This window comes from Nanorana parkeri, unplaced genomic scaffold (assembly GCF_000935625.1).
Source record: "Nanorana parkeri isolate BGI_ZX_2015 unplaced genomic scaffold, ASM93562v1 scaffold23, whole genome shotgun sequence".
Lineage (NCBI taxonomy): Eukaryota > Metazoa > Chordata > Amphibia > Anura > Dicroglossidae > Nanorana > Nanorana parkeri.
In genome coordinates this window covers 2,529,861-2,547,262 of record NW_017306291.1, presented here as the reverse complement: position 1 = coordinate 2,547,262, position 17,402 = coordinate 2,529,861, and the positions used below count along the sequence as shown (strand labels likewise).

The 17,402-nt window shown below is 43.6% G+C and overlaps 1 protein-coding gene across 1 annotated transcript in view; it reads left to right on the top strand.

Annotated features, from left to right (window-relative positions):
- The window catches only part of SLC39A12 (solute carrier family 39 member 12), a 33,626-nt gene extending 17,701 nt beyond the window's left edge, over positions 1–15,925 (top strand). Inside the window, exons 8-12 of the mRNA XM_018564169.1 lie at positions 6,457–6,564; positions 8,455–8,533; positions 9,954–10,112; positions 13,139–13,326; positions 15,622–15,925. Coding sequence (XP_018419671.1) covers positions 6,457–6,564; positions 8,455–8,533; positions 9,954–10,112; positions 13,139–13,326; positions 15,622–15,750 — 663 coding nt within the window. The 3' untranslated portion in view covers positions 15,751–15,925. The remainder of the gene's footprint in view (positions 1–6,456; positions 6,565–8,454; positions 8,534–9,953; positions 10,113–13,138; positions 13,327–15,621) is intronic.
- Positions 15,926–17,402: the final 1,477 nt, after the last annotated feature.

Below are 17,402 nucleotides of genomic sequence, written 5' to 3'. Positions count from 1 at the left end.
GCCGGGACTGCTGTCACTGTTAGCGCGGGGGGGCACACGGGGGGGCAAGGGAAAACCTGGGGGGGGCAATTGCCCCCCTTGCCCCCCTGTAGCGACGCCACTGATTGTACTCAAGTAGAAATATCGGAGGATCTACACCAGGCAAACCTTCATGAAGTAGGTTTATTCGGCCGGCTAGGAACAAGCAATTTAGACACGTTTAATTAATATGGGCTCAGGGTCCTTTTTATAGGGATTTGAACAATAAAACCATCTGTGCTACCATCTCCAAAAAAATCAGATAATAATGACACCATGTACTCATATTAAATTGTGCCAAGAAGAGTAGTTCTTTTTCTATTGATAAGACTCCATCATATCAAGGTTAGAGGACAACTGCATTGAACCTATTGCTCATTAAGCCAATGTCATAAAACTTATTTACGATTTTCTGTCTTTCAACCCTTGTTTCCTTGTCCTATAAGGCCTATATGTTTTACATGAACTCTAGTTACCTCAAACTACAAGCCTAAATGTCCTACATGAACTCTAGTTGCTTCAACCTACAAAGCTAAATGTTCCACATGTTGCTTAGTCATTCAACTCATTATTATATGTATATACAGTATGATGTTTCCATTATATAATTGTGCACTATATAAATGCAATACCTATTAATGTCTTTCTCATTATTCTCTATAATACAAAGCTAATGTGAAAGTACAATAGAGGATTTATCTTAATTTTAACTATTATATGTGAAATGCTCTGCAATGCTTTCAGTAACCTAATTATAATAATATTAATGATAGGGTTTATGCTAATTAATATCAATATGAAATATATGGGTTAATATGAAAATCTCACTACAGTACTGAATAATTTTAGGCTCTCTATAGTTTTTATCCTTGCGTTTTGTGCCTCTAAATCCGCAGTCAGATCTGTCTGAAAATAAGAGGAAAAGCATGACTTCATTTTGACTCCGCTGTTTACCTGTACAATATTGTGCTGGGTTTACATGTATTTTCAATTACGTAAGTTACAGTAATACACTTGAGCTCATTTAAGGATTACCAAAGCATAATTTTACCGTTTCCTTTGTTCATTTCATATGGCTTCCCAAAGCTGCAATCTCTTAACAAGCCAACATAAGACTGTTCTCAACTGCATTCTATATTAACTCACTCGGTATGCAGCCTTTTAATGCTTCCAAACAAGACATGATTTAGAGCAGAATTCCAGAATGCTTTGTTCTTAACTTCCTGGAACTTACCAAGCAATAAACAAACGTGAATTAGCTTAATACAGAGTTGCCTTTTGGTTTTTCAATAAATATTCGCATACTGGGAGCGTGAACGCTTTTGTTAGAAAAACTTTATTTAAACCTCTCTAAAATTACACAGGGAGGGTCTTAAAAGAACTGCCAGATACGAGGGGGCTGATCTCCTTGACTTGGCTGGATGTGACCTCCTTGACTTGGTTAGAGCTGACCTCCTAGACTTGGCTAGAGCTGACCTCTTTGACTTGACTGGAGCTGACATCCTTGACATGGCTTGAGCTGACCTCCTTGACTTGGCTGGAGCTGATCTCCTTGACTTGACTGGAGCTGACCTCCTTCACTTGGTTAGAGCCAATCTCCTTGACTTGGCTGGAGCTACCCTCCTTGATTTGGCTAGAGCTGACCTGTTTGACTTGACTTGAGCTGACCTGTTTGACTTGACTTGAGCTGACCTCCTTGACTTGGCTGGAGTTGACCTACTTGACTTGGCTAAAGTTGACCACTTTGACTTGGCTGGAGCTGACCTTCTTGACTTAGCTGGAGTTGACCTGGACTTGGCTAGAGCTGATCTCCTTGACTTGACTGGAGCTGACCTCCTTGACTTGGCTGGAGCTGACCTCCTTCACATGGTTAGAGCTAATCTCCTTGACTTGGCTGGAGCTATCCCCCTTGATTTGGCTAGAGCTGACCTATTTGACCTGACTTGAGCTGACATCCTTGACTTGGCTGGAGCTGACCTCCTTGACTTGGCTGGAGCTGACCTCCTTGACTTGGCTAAAGTTGACCTCCTTGACTTGGCTAAAGTTGACCACCTTGGCTTGGCTGGAGCTGACCTTCTTGACTTAGCTGGAGTTGGCCTGGACTTGGCTAGAGCTGACCTTCTTGACTTGGCTGGAGTTGACCTCCTTGACTTGGCTGGAGCTGACCTCCTTGACTTGGCTGGAGCTGACCTCCTAGACTTGGCTGGAGCTGACCTCCTTGACTTGGCTGGAGCTGACCTCCTTGACTTGGTTAGAGCTGACCTTCTTGACTTGGCTGTCACATTGACCTTCTCCATCCATTACTTCCTATTGGATACTATGCAAATCTGGACATCTAATTTTTTTATGACTTTGCTGATCTGTCTATCTACTTGCTCTAGGCCAGCAAATCGAAATGTATAACAGCCAGGCAACTATGTTAGGAGGAGGCCAGCAATGACAGCCATGTATTTAGCTCAGGACAGGTATATTTTAAAAGGCATTACAGGTTTAAAGCCCAACTCCCAGCTTTTTTGGTAAGAGTAGGGAATGATTATCACCTCATACAGGTTTTTACTACTCTTAGTGACCCCATTAGGCATTTTTACCTTTCCCTACTTTCCCTTACCTTTCCCTGTTATCAGAAGAGGGGTTTAGTTTTAAAATCCGATTAGATTAAGGTGATGCAATTATGTGTAATGACTACATAAAGTGTTGATGAGTTTCCCTACATGGCAATGCATATGTTCATTGTAAACATGTCACTTACAAACTATACTTCACGCTACAAATAATACTGAATAATAATACTGAATCTATTTTCCCCTATTTCAGGGCTAGTTCACACCAGCCCCAGTGCGTTCTGTCGTGATTCGGTGCCGGAACGCACTGGATCGCATCCCAGCAGGCTCACTGCGTTCTGGGGATGGAGGAGGCGTGATGGTGCATTGAAGTCAATGGCACCACACAGAGCTGTAGCTAGAACCTTTTGCGCCCTAGGCAAGAACAGAAAATTGTGGCTCCCCAACAGACGTGTGATGTCACCCGACACCGCACACGCGCGGCATCATGTGACTTCTTGCACCCCGCCTCCAGGATGGCGGCACGCATGCGCAGAATGTGCTGTTGGCCAAATCCAAAATAGCATAAAAAGTTTTGACGAAACTAATGAAAACATTTTTCGTTTCTGTAAATTTTTAGTCTTTGCACATGTCTAGTACTGTGTGTGCATGAGTGTATGTGTGCGGGTTTTTAAAAAAAAATCATTATTTGTTTTCTTTTCGTGTCCCCAGTTATTTACAAACACTGGAGTGATCAGCTGATCATTCCAATGTTTGCTCTGCTCAAAGATATATACCGATCCAGCGGGGGGGTTGGTGCAGAGGAGGGAGCGCTGTTACTTCAGGATGGCCGAGCAGTGAGGAGAGAAAGAGCCCCCGGCTGTCAGATCCGTGCTGAGTGGCTCTCTCTCTCCTCACCACTAGGTCGTCCTGAATAACACCTCCTTCCTCTGCCCCCCGCTGGATGCAGCCCTCCATTTCTCATCGTATCCCAGCTGCCTCTGCCCATACAGGCGGGGGAGAGCAGCAGGGATCTGAGGAGAAGCTGGAGCCTGTGCTGCCCCTCTTCTCCTTGCCTGTGTTGGCCACCTGACGCCCCTGTTGCCATGGTGCCCAGTGCTCACTATGGCAACAGGAGTGAGGTAGCCCCCTCTAAGATGCACCTGAGGCGAGTGCCTCACCTGCCCCATGGTAGCTACAGCCCTGGCACCACAGCCATGCCCCCAGGCCGCAGTGCGATCGCCTGCACCTGATCACGTGGCATATCAATGCCTGCATTCCAGTGCAGTCAGAAAAATAATGCATGCAGCATTTTTTCTGACTGTTCCGGATTGGAATGCAGGCATTGATGTGCCACGCGTTTGGGTGCAGGCAATTCCACTTCCGGGGGGAAGGCTGCAGTGGTATTGACTGCACCAAAGCAAGGCCAGAACGCAGTGGGGCTGGTGTGTACTAGCCCTCACTCAGGTCTTTGTTTCACATCTAAATGATAGGTGCAGTGGAATGCAAACTTTATCTAAACCCAGGTACAAAAATGTTATATTTTGCCACTTACCAGTCCTAAGATGTGATGGCTGCATTAGTTTTCTTTCATCGGCTATTTTTATGCCTTTATTTTTACCTATTACTATATTAATATTAATATTATTATTATTATTATTACTACAGGTAAGCCGGGCTGCGGGTCATTACACACTGTCTGGCTTCCAGATTGGCCGGGAAGCCGGTTCCATGCTCCCTGGTGACGAGGGAGCTTGGAGCTGGCTTCCTGGTCAATCAGGAAGCCAGATGGTGTTTAATGACTCGCCACCCGACTTCCTGATACCAAAAGTTCCGGCATCGGGATAAGCGTTGGGAGCATTTCGGCAAGTACAAGTACTCGTCCAAATAATCGGTATCAGCACTGATACCTATACTAGTATCGGTATCGGTGCATCCCTAATGGGGGGTGTTCTGTAGTTCACATAAGTGAACTGAATAGGGTTTACAACACTGCTTGTGATTTTTGTGCAAGCCGAGGAAGTTGTACCTGCTCACTACAATTTATGAACTCAATGCATTTTTGTCAGGGTCTGCATGTATTTTTTTGTACCTGCAGCATTTTTAAAGAGGCAAAACATAGAGAAATGTGAATGTATTGCTGAGATGTGCTGATTTTTTTTTTGCCGAGACATACACTTCAAGTGGTGCCTGTAAAGGACTACTAAATATGTTGCATTTAGGAAACATATAAATAACATCTCCTTATTAAATTATTGATCAACATGCCCTATGCATGGACATGCAAACTATGAATTATTATTTTGTTGTTGTTATTATTATTTTGTATATTTAATATTATTATTATTGTTAATTTATTATTATTATTATTTGTGTTATTATTTTTTGTGGTATTATTTTCCATAACAATAGTTATTTTCAGCAATAAGAGCTAAAAAAACAAAGACAATTTGTATGGTAAATAACGCATGTGTCATAACTTAGTGAATTGAGTCCAATGTCAATGTTGCGATAAAAAGTCACAGACACTTGATATAATCCACACAGCATGGTGAAATACCAGGGAGGTGAAATGTTTTGGTCTTCTGTTCTCTGGGCCTAAACGACTCTTTATTGCGGTATGTCTGTTCTGACTCAATTCGTAGAACTGCTCTCAGCATAAACAAGAGCTCTCGGTCTGCCCAACATCATGAATAGCTGAAATTGTATCAGGCTGAAGAATTTGTGTTCTTGATGTGCAGCGTCTGCTTAAAGGGTCAGTCCACTCAAAACCCATATGTCAGATTTATCAGTGTGGGCTGAGATTTCCTGGGTGGATTTCCTATCCTATCAGGCTCTCTCTCCAAGCAGTTTGCTTCTCCGACCACATGTTGTATAATGCTGCTGTAAAGTAAGAAGGAAATATGAAGTTATGAAAATGTACAACACACTGTACATAGCATAAAAGAAACCAAAACGAAAATGCAAAGTCTAGAGCCCATGGCAACCAAATAGAATCCATCCTTCTACCGATACTTCAGAAAAGTGAATTCTGATTGGTTGCAATGGGTTACTGCACTTTCCACTTTGCTGATTGTCCCTTGCACTGTATTGAATAAAATCAAAAGAGTCTCCTGGTCACAAGTGCTTGTACTCCCTTCAGGCAAAGGGGTAGATGAAAAAGGTGGGATGGTGCATTGGGCAAATGAAACAGCCACATGTGTTCGCAAGACTTTATTATTTGACTTGCCTTAAAGGAGTATCTCACGGCTGGCTCCGCCCAGTTGTAATGACAGATCAGCGTCCCCAAATGACCTGGGGATGCTGAACTGTCATTAACCAATAACAACTGGGCAGAGCTCCGCCTAGTTGTTATTCATTGGCCGAGACCTGCTAGAAGACTCTAGCAGGTGCCCTGCCAATAGGAAACAGTTGGGCGGAACTAGCTGTCACAGCTAGCTCTGCCCAATTGTTGTTTTTTTTAATCTTTATTTATTTCTTTATTTAACTATTTATTTACATTTTAAAAATCTTTTTTTCAACTTTTTATTTAAAAAAAAACCTATTCACTCACTGCCGTTCAACCCCTATGTGAATAGGGGCGAATGTCAGTGGGTGAGCTGCCGGAGCTTTGGCTCAGTTGAACCAGATGTTGGATCGGCTGAGTCAAAGTCCGAAGGCAGCCGATGTACGGCTGAAATCAGCTGCCCTGAGCAGAAGTGAACAGCGTTCGGCTCACTTCACTACGGCTGGGTCATTCACTCGGCTGCCTTCGGCTGCTTTGTGAATAACCCCTTAAGATGTTAATGGAGAAACAACATTATAGAGGCCAAGAAATAGAAGCAGATGACTTTTACATGCACACTGATAGTTGTTTTGGTATTATTTAGTGTTCTTTTGAATTTCTACTTTGGTGCAGGGTCTGTCTTTGGTCAATGGGCACCTGACGCATTCCCATGATCTTCCATTGGAATCCTATTTGAATGATCCATCAAGAAAAGCCAAATCTACTTCAACGATTCAACTGGTAAGTTGTCTTTCTTCCTCATTGATTAGCTGCTCTCATTTCCAGGGTGACGTAACATGAGACTCGCACACATAGGAGAATGGGGCTCCAGCAAGACCACAATTGCAGAAGTTCTTAGGAAGCATTAAAGATGTAATTTCCTGCCTTGAGTTGCTCCTTAATGGAAGAGTCTATGACCCCTTCCACGCTTTTCTGGTTTTGTACCTGGGAGGCAGTGATGTGATAGAGCTCACCTGGAGAAACAAATGCACCCATTGACATGCCTTATGAATCCCACTAAAACAGCCACACAAAACTCAATTCCTTTTATGTTAAGCTCTTTATTCCCACATTCTGATAGCTACACCCTTTCATTAACAGGGTAATTTATCTGAATAAGGAACAAGGACATACCAAATACACAAATAAACAAGCTGTAGTGATGTTGGACTACTACTGGGTGTCAATAGATTCCAGAATATTAATAATATAATGAGATCCACAGCAGTAGAAAAATGCAAATTAGGTGGCAGACAACAATGTGCTGTCACTAGAGGTGACAGTTTCTCTCCTCCCCGCTGGGACACAGAGCAGCGCTCAGCGGGGAGGAAAGAAAGCAGGGATGCGCCGCTATATCAGCAAGAAAATGGCACTTACGGCATTTTGCTAAAAGTGCTATTTTCAGCCAATATGTTTTGGCAGCCGATATATCAGGGCAACCCTAGCTGTCACCCTTGGACGAAAGGTGTTCACTACCACCCACTACCCGCCCAGTGGCCAGATCACTACGTGAAAATAAAAAGTGAGACTGTGTTTTTGTGAAGCAAAATGGTAGAATTCAGATAAACAGACATTGTGTTGTATGATGTGTTTTGAGTTTACTGTTTAAATATGCAAGTATGATATTTTTTTTATGGAAGAGACATATGTAGACATATGTAGATCAGCCTGTTTTATGATCAGTATATAAAGTTTGTACAGATCTTCATAATTTCGATAATTCATTTAGGGGGTTATGCACTAAGCTGCCAAAGGCAGCCGAATGAATAACCGAGCCAAATCGGTGAGCTGAAGCCTCTTCGGCTATTCACTCCAGCCCTGTACAGCTATTCTTAGCCGTACATTGGCTGCATTCAGCCCACTGCATGTTCGGCCGAACTGAAGGGAAGAGCCTCAGCCGATGCAACATCTGATACGAACGTTCGGCAGTTCATTCCCTGTTGTTCTCTCCTATTCTCAAAGGGGCCAAGAGTGAATTGTTGAATGCTTGGGTCAGCATTCGGCTCAGTCATTCTGTTCGCTACCAGGTAGCAAACAGAATGAAAAATGTAATGGAAAAAAAGTGTGGGGTTCTCCTACAAATTCCTACCAGACCCTTTAGGTCTGGTAGGAATTTTAAGGGGTAACCCAACGGCAAAAGAAAGGAAAAAAACGGGGAGTCCCTCCTAAAATTCCATACCACACCCTTAATCTCAGCTTTGGCCTGGCAGGGCAGGAAAGGGAGGGGACGATCGAACGCCCCACCCCTCGCTGAACCATACCAGACCACATGCCCTCATTGGGAGGGTGCTTTTCCAGGGGGACATGTGGGGGTCTGCCGGGCAGGGGGCTCACCTGCATCTGGGTGTCCCCATGGTAAGGTGTTTTATATACTATTTACTTTTCTCTATGGTGAATGAGTATGGTTAACAACTACCCCTTACTCATTCACAACGTGGGGGGAATCTGGGTACTCCTTTTATCAAACGGGCTAATGAGTGCAGTCCTTCGGTTCTGCTAAACTGAAGGGTTTCCTGCAGCCAAAGCGAGCCAAAGGATTAGCTGGATTAGCTGAACGTTCGGCTACATTTTTTGGCTCTTTAGTAAATAACCCCCTTAGTGTTTTTATAACGTATATTATTTTTTGTACAGAGAATTCCTGAAGATTGTGAGCCAACAGAGGGCACTGTAGCAGAAATTCCACCTATAAGTCTAAGAGTGAGAGAGAAACGTAAGTATACAATCATATTCTTTTCTTTTGCTTTTTATCAGGAAGTCGCCTTTCTATAGCACTGTGTATTGAATTATCCTGGCTACCGGAAAATTGGAACATATTGGAATACTTGAGACCTTAACTTAGTATGTGTTATATTCTCAGCAATGCAAACTTTCATATACTTGTAGCGTAAGTCCCCACCAAAAAAGAAAAAAACCCAACCATTAGTCTCGTAGATCTCTCAAGAACTCGAAGAAACATCTCTGCTCCGTATACTATGAAGAGGTCCCACTTTTTCTGTTTCTTCTGTAAGATTCCACAACCTGGGACAAGATATCTTACCTGCAGAGCCTTTAAGCTATATCTGAAATCAGAAGTATGGATTTGTTTCTGGTGGACTGTCCCCTTACAGAGAACCAATCATCACTGGAGTCTTCAGCTAGGGGTCAGAAGGCAACTGAGGTCAGAAGACAAATGATGTTAGGAGTCAGAAGGCAACTGATGTCAGGGATCAGAAGGTGATTGATGTCAGGGTTCAGAAGGCAGATGATGTCAGGGGTCAGAATGTGGTTGGTTGATGTCAGGGTTCACAAGGCAACTGATGTAAAAGTTAAAAAGGCAGCTGATGTCCGGGGGTCAAAAGGTTGTTGATGTCAGGGGTCACAAGGCAACTGATGTCAAGGTTCAGAAGGCAGCTGATGTCAGCGGGTCAGAAGGTGGTTGATGTCAGGGGTCACAAGGCAACTGATGTCAAGGTTCAGAAGGCAGCTGATGTCAGCGGGTCAGAAGGTGGCTGATGTCAGGGGTCACAATCACAAGGCAACTGATGATAGGAGTCAGAAGGCAAGTGATGTCAGGGGTCAGAAGGTAGCTGATATCAGGGGTCAGGAGGTCAGAAGGTGGTCATTGGCACAATTTTTTCTGGCCTTTTTCCATGTGTGGCATCTTTGTCCATCTTGAATGGGCAGCCCAGGAAATAACTACCATCCATGTGCACAGGAACTCCAGGAATTGCTTTTACGGAAGCTTATTCATATCTGGTTTCCAGGGGGATGCTAAAAATCACTGTAGTAGTCAGTGCTAAATACAACGATATCCATGATCTTTCTGGTGCTGCTCTGGCCGCTCCCCCTCTTTACACTGAACACCGGGGGGCACTCGCTCAGCACCACCTCCATTCAGAGAATGCCTTGTATTTTTTTCAATGAATACAAGATATTCTCTGATTGGATGTGGTGGAGACTGTTTGTCATCTTCCCCTCTTCTTAATCTTATCCAATCAGATGGAGGGTAGTCTAGTGTCAACTGTTCTGAAAAGGGGCTCTTTGGGTTTGTGTACAGTGTAATATGTATGTATACAGTTTTGTATCATTGTGTTCGGATGTGTATTTGTTTTTATATACAGTACATATGAGTATTGTTATTTTTTTCCTAGATAAAGGAATCACTCTATTAGCAATTATGATTTTGGTTGGAGACAGTTTACATAACTTTGCAGACGGGATGGTTATCGGATCAGCTTTTTCCTCCTCCACTGAAACTGGTGTAGCAACAACAATTGCCATTCTTTGTCATGAGATCCCCCATGAAATGGGTATGTATGATCTCTATTTGAGATGTAAAACTACGACATATTTTATTCAGGTCTCCAGAGTCACAATACTGTCGAGCGTTAGTAATTTAGTAAATATGTTAATTCATTTAAAAAAAACACTTTTAGCTAAACGAATCTACCAAACAGATGATTCTAGCACCAATATTATTCAGTGTTAGAAGGTTTGTATTTAAAGCATAGGAGAGGTGACTATGAAAACAAGGGGTTAGGTGTACATATGGTAGAGTTAGTGTTAGATGTATGATTACGTGGAGGGTTGGTGCTAGGGTTGGGATTAGATACAGGGTTAGTGTTAGTAGTATTACAAAGAGGGTTAGTGTTAGTACACTGTACGAATTGTGGCCGGTTCATCAAGAAATGTGTTCAGTGGGTGGCCCTGATGACACTCTTCCATTCAATCTGAATATCGAAAGAGCCCATCAGAAAACATTTGAATGAACAACGATGGCAGCCAATCAGCTTCCGTCACTGTCCAGGTATTCTGACAGCGGCACGCCCACCACTGTCAGAACACAATAGCCAAGCGGGAGATTTGTCCATCGACGCTATTCAGCATGGATGGAGGAAATCTGTTATATATTTTTTCGTTTAGCCCACAAGTTGAATGATAAAAAATATAACAGTGTATGGCCATCTTTAGTTTCAGGGTTAGGACAACAGGGAGGATTAGTATTACCAGGGAAGATTAGTGTTATGGCTACATAGAGGATTAGTGTTGGGATAACATGGAGAGGGGTAGTGTTAGAATTAGGATTACAGGGAGGATTAGCAGTATGGTTACATAGAAACTTAGTGTTAGGATTACCTGGAGGGGTAATGTTAGTGTTAGGATTACATGGGGGGGGGGGTAATGTTCGTGTTAGGATTTCATAGACGGGTAAAGTTAGGGTTAGGGTTACATGAAGGGGTAATGTTAGGGTTAAGATTACAGGGAGGGTTAGCTTTATGATTTCATAGAAAGTTAGTGTTAGGATTATATGGAGGTGTAATGTTAGGGTTAGGATTACATGGAGGTGTAATGTTAGGGTTAGGATTACATAGAGGGGTAATGTTATGGTTAGGATTACTTAGAGGGGTAATGTTAGTGTTAGGATTACATAGAGGGGTAATGTTAGGGTTAGGATTACATAGAGGGGTAATGTTAGGGTTAAGATTACAAATGGGGGTAGTGTTAGGGTTAGGATTACAGGGAGGGTTAGTGTTAGGATTACATGGAGGGGTAATGTTAGGGTTAGGATTACAGGGGGAGGCAGTGTTAGGTTTAGGTTTACAAGGAGGGTTAGTATGAGAGTAATATAGAGAGTAGTGTTAGATTTATATAGAGGGTTAGTGTGAGGTTAAGGGTTATTCAGGGGGTTCGGATTAAATCAATAGTTAGTGCTAGCGTTAGGATTAAAGAGAGCACCAGTGTCAGGGTTGGGTTTTCATAGGGGGTGAGTGTAAATGTTACATAGAGTAACCATGAGTGAATTATTCATATTTACATTTGCATTTGTAATAATGTTTGGTCTAAGCCTCACCCAAATTAAATTCATAAAGTTGCAATTGGAACCAATACCATAGGGTATGCTGAAAATGCATTGACAGAGGTCAAACTGATACAGAGAGATAGTCAGCTTAATATATATATATATATGCAAATCTCCACTTCAGTGTCATGAGCAATGGGGATGATTGGAAAAGAGGGAGGAGCTAAGCTTGACCGTTACAACTCATTCACACTGGAGCGTCGGTGACTTTGGTAGTTTTTTGTGTGTTTGTACGAACATTTTTCACATGTTTAGGGCTTAAGCATCTATGTTTTAGTCAATGAAAGCTAGTTACTAAGAGGAGGAGACAGTTGTTAGACATGAAATGTTCATTTTTCGAGTTCTCCCTTTGAGGTCTATCAGGCCAAAAACGTGCGATCATGCCTCAAAGAAGCTCTTGTATTTTTTTCTGAGTGTTGAGCAACAGCACACCATTCAGATCTGAACAGGCAAAATACAATGACTTTGAAATCTGGGTGTTCAGCTTTGAAGTGCTCCTGGAAATGAGCTTCAGATCGCTCTTAGGTATGAATGGGGGCTTAGATATAACTGGTTGCTTGGATGCTTTTGGTCCACAGTGTCATTGGTAGCTAGGACACTGTTGGTCCACAGAGTCGATGGTTGCTAGGATGCTGTTGGTCCAAAGTATCACTGGTAGCTAGCATGCTGTTGGTCCACAGTGTCACTGGTAGCTAGGATGCTGTTGGTCCACAGTGTCACTGGTAGCTAGGATGCTTTTGGTTCATTGTGTCACTGGTAGATAGGATGCTGTTGGACCACAGTGTCACTGGTAGCTAAGATGCTGTTGGTCCACAGTGCCACTGGTAGCTAGGATGCTGTTGGTCCACAGTGCCACTGGTAGATAGGATGCTGTTGGTCCACGGTAACATTGGTTGCCAGGAAGCTGTCAGCTCACAACATTACTGGTTGCTATGACGCTGTTGATTGCAAAGCATTCTTGGTTGCTAGGACACTGTTGGCCCACACAGTACTATAACAACCAATTAGTGTCCGACAGTGTTACATCAACCAATGACACTAGTTGATGTGCAGCCCCAGGGACTGAACATATACTATGGATTGGGTGTCCGCAGTATGGACACTTCAGCTTACACCCCATACCATCCCTCCATGTGATGATTTCATATACTTGTTTCCGACAGGTACATGAAATTGTCGCTGGCACTGATATTTGACACAACAAAATTCTAATGAGTCTGCAACTCTCTTTTTAAATTCCAGGGACTGTGAGTGAATAATTATATTACTTCCTGCCAATATTAAGGAGAGGTAATGGAATAGACTCTGAAAGATGGACTATGGATAAGATAAATCATGGACACAGCAAAAAGTAGCACAAATTTGTAGGTGCGCATAAATGCACTATTATTAACTACCAAGTTGAGAGTGTTTGCATTTAAAAAGATAGCGGAGTTCTTCTTTAACTGTTCTGTGGTTACACGTTTTATCATACAGGTGATTTTGCAGTATTGCTGAACACGGGACTTACCGCGAAGATTGCCTTTCTAATGAACTTTATCAGTGCTTTGACAGCCTTTGCCGGCCTATACATTGGCCTTTCGGTGTCCACCAATCCTGACGTGCAGATCTGGATATTTGCGGTCACTGCAGGAATGTTCCTCTATTTGTCTCTAGTAGAAATGGTGAGTGAACGTCCGAGATTTCTGTGAAGTCTCAACTTCCTTTGTTAAAAGATCCAAAACCAGTCCAAGGAAACCATTTTGTGATTAAAGGAGAACTATGAGGTGAGTGCTTTTCACTCACCTCATAGTTCTAGCCGACCTGTGACAATGAGACTGTCACAGGTGGGCTCAGTAGATCGGGAGGTGAGCGAACACATACCGGCGTTCGCTCACCTCTCGATCCTGTCACGGCTCTCTGCCGTGACAGGGGAGGGGCTGGATTCCCCCCTCCCCGCTACGATCTGCCAGCGCGGACTGGCGGAACGGACGGGGGAGGGGTGGGTACAGCTGGCTCTGCCTTTAGATAGGCAGAGCCAGCTGTCAGTCACGCAGCTGGGCGGATCCCGGGCACAATTCTCGGGATCCGCTTCAGCTGCGGCGTCTCATTATACTGCGTGCAGCAGCTCGCGGTATACTGCGGCGTCTCAGTATACCGCGAGCTACAGCTCACGGTATACTGAGCCTAGGGTGGCGGGAGGACGCTAGTTTGTGTCCTCCCGTTACCCTAAGGAGAACTATGGGGAAAAGACTTAACCCCATAGTTCTCCTTTAAAAAAGAAACACTTATGCAAGAAGCCTCAGATAGAAGCTGTTCTCCAATGACACCTCAGCTGCATACTAGTGCTAGGACAGTGATGACAGTTCAAGCGACATTGCACCGGTTCGGCACCCCGGAATATGTTTGCAGGGTCAGAGAATTGCAGCTCCCACCGGAGCCCTCTTGCACAGGTGCTTTGCTGTGTAACAAATTTCCCTGAACTACTTAAGGTGGACCCTTACTCCCTTTGCTAAAAATAACATCAGCATGCAGCTCTGCGTGCTGATTTGAAATCATCTTACATTCATGAGTTAAACAAACACATTTTTATTTTACTTACAGTTTCTTGTTTTCTACTTCCTGGTCCTCTTTGGCAAAAGTGATGTAATCATGCCTAAACATTGCATCCTGGGAAGGTTACATCAGCAGAGCATTGCTGGAAAATCTCATCTGTAATCCTATGAGATCTCAGGGAAAAGCATTTTCCTCCCCTGAGATGATGTGCATGGTCACATGCCCTAGTCACATGTGCCAGAGTTCCAGGAAGTAAAGGGAGATGGATTCATCTGCCCTTAGTAAACATGGCCACTGTAAGAATACTGGAGAGAAAAAGAGAAATAAGGATTGCAAAGAATAGAAAGCCGACAATTATCTCGAAGTATCTGTTTGTAGATTGTCATTACTAAACATTTGTAAAGGTGCCTTTGTTGTTATTTTTTAATTAACCCGTGGGGCTATCGGCGAACTGCATGGGTTAACTGCTCATTATGGTCTAGGGATGTAAATAACAAAGTTATACTCACCTGATCCTCCGAGCCAGCCAGCTGTGACAGCGCTCCCTCCTGCCTGTCTCCTCCTTCTCTGCAACCATGATATGTCCCTCAACATCCACACATTCCATACATTGTGTATGAAACGTGAGGACTCACATAGACTGCTGCAGCGGAAGGGGAGGGAGGCTGAAAGGACCGGAGCAAGCTGTCTCCTCCCCTCCCCTGCCTCAGGCAGCAAAAAGACTAGGGGCACCAATACCCGCATTCACTTGTATTAGACATGAGGATGCCGAGGGACATACCACAGCCGGAGTAGAGGGTCAGAGAGGTGAGCACTGACCACTGCAGGACCGAGAATCAAGTGAGCATCTTTGAGCACTGGAGTTATTTATAACAGAAATTAACCCTTGGAGTTGGGCTACCTCCGCACTGCAAGGGTTAAGTTTTGTTATAAATAACTGGAGTTCAGTGATGTCACAAGGGGGGTGTGGCCCGCACCCGGGTGACACCATTGGAGGGGTGACTTCAAAATGACTGACAGTCATTTTGGTGTCAACCCCCCTCTAAAGAGTCTGACACTCGGTCATGGACCGAGAGCACGACAGTGTCAGGAGAGAGGAGGGGACCGGCGGCATACCTCATCCCACCGGGTGAACGTCACCTTCTTTCTCTGCCAGCGTCCATCACTAAGATGGCCACCGGCAGGCGTCAATTAGTTGACCATGCATGCGTGATGACGTGATCGCGCACGCGTGTTGTGATGATGTCGCGGCGGGGTGTCACCCGGTCTCTGCTCCGGGTGACACCTGGCCTCGGGACGCCCCTGCTGGAGTTCCTGTTTTATGCTTGATTTTTATGCAGTTGCCCTTTTATGTATGCTTATGCCGAAGTACCCTATCTGTATTTCTGCACTAATGTGTGATTCATATCTGTCTCTTTTTATAGTTGCCTGAAATGACTCATATACATACACAACGGCCCTGGCTAATGTTCTTCCTGCAGAATCTTGGCCTGCTGATTGGATGGCTTTGTCTGCTGCTGTTAGCAATATACGAACATAAAATTAAACTATAACACCGGCCCCCCTATGCCGAGGACCCGCTGGTATTTTTATTACAATTCTGATTTTCTTTTCTTTTTTTTTTTAGATTCACAGCTGTACCTGTTATTTCCCAATCCTGAACATGTAGGACAGGAACAGACCTGTAATATTTGTTTAAAAAATAACACCTTCCCATCCACTGCGACCTCCCCCCCAACATACACACATAGGCCACGTTCCAGTATCCCACACTGTACAATGTTTTACTTGTCTACAGACATTTTGTATCTTTTATTTTCCAGGTAAATTGCAATTCTGGAGGAAAAAAAATATAATAAATGTAAATCTGATTCACTTGGCTGCCTCATGTATAAACCTCAAAGCCTTATTAAAGCAGAGCTAAACCTAATCAGTAAAATCTCACAAAAGCTGTAACACGTTAAAGTCTCTCTAAACCCAAAAGCAAAAATGTAATATATTGCAGCTTACCAATCCTTAAGTGTGGTGGCTGCATTAGTTTTCTTTTTTTGTTTTTTTCCTTTATTTTAACCCGGTAAAATCTATTATTTTTCAACTTCCTTTACAGGCCAAGCTGTCCAGCAAAAGTGGCAGATAGAGGGTTTTTATCATTATTGTTAGGGATGCACCGATACCATTTTTTAGGTATTGAGTACGAGTACCAATATTTCATACCGAATATCAATACTGCAAGTCCAATTAAGGAAGCCGGGCAGTGTGTATTGACTCGCCGCCCGGGTTCCTGATTAGCTGGGAAGCTGGCTCCATGCTCACTCTTCACCAAGGAAAGCATGGAGACGCCTTTCTGGCCAATCAGGAAGGCGGAGGGTGGGTAGTGACTTGCCGCCCGGCTTCCTGATCGGCCAGCTTCCTGACCAATCAAGAAGCCAGGCAGTGAATCATTACACGCCACCCGGCTTCTTGATGTGCCGGGAAGCCGGCACCATACTCTCTCATCACCAGGTGACAAGCGAGCATGGAGCCAGCTTCCCAGCCAATCAGGTACGAGTACTTGACCAAATACTTGGTATCAGCACCAATACCGATACTAGTATTGGTGAATCCCTAATTCTCATTTTTGGCTAGCAGATGTCCCAAGGGGCAGTCTCTACTAAAGGGGCCATGGGATGTCTGTTTTCTGCAGTTTCCCCCACTCTGTGGTTTTCCTTGGGAACACATGATTTCTCACACTCCACTGAATGCAGTGAAAGGTAAAGATCCCTCTTCACATTTGTTATTGTTTTGCCCCATTTATACTTGAGCAGTGATTTTTGCACATTTTTGTCACGCTTTTTTATTCAATGGCAAGCTAATTACTAGTAGGGGGATATGCAGTTTGATTTTGCAATTTTCAGGTACTTCCATTGAAGTCTATGGGGCCAAAAATAGGCAATTTGGCCCTTAAAGAAGCTGATGTACTTTTTCAAGCTACCGGTTACAGGCGACACAACGCTAAGGTACATATATGAAAATAATGGGATTCTTTATTCTGATCATTTTTGCACTTCAGGAAACATACGACAAAATGCTCATGGGTTGATGGGAGCTTGTTTGTTTTCCACTATGTGCATTAAACCTTCCGTGTTTAATGCTGAAGTTTATACATTAATCGACTTCATTATCATCTGTCACATAGTGTTGGTGTTGTATGTGTTGTTTAAGCACA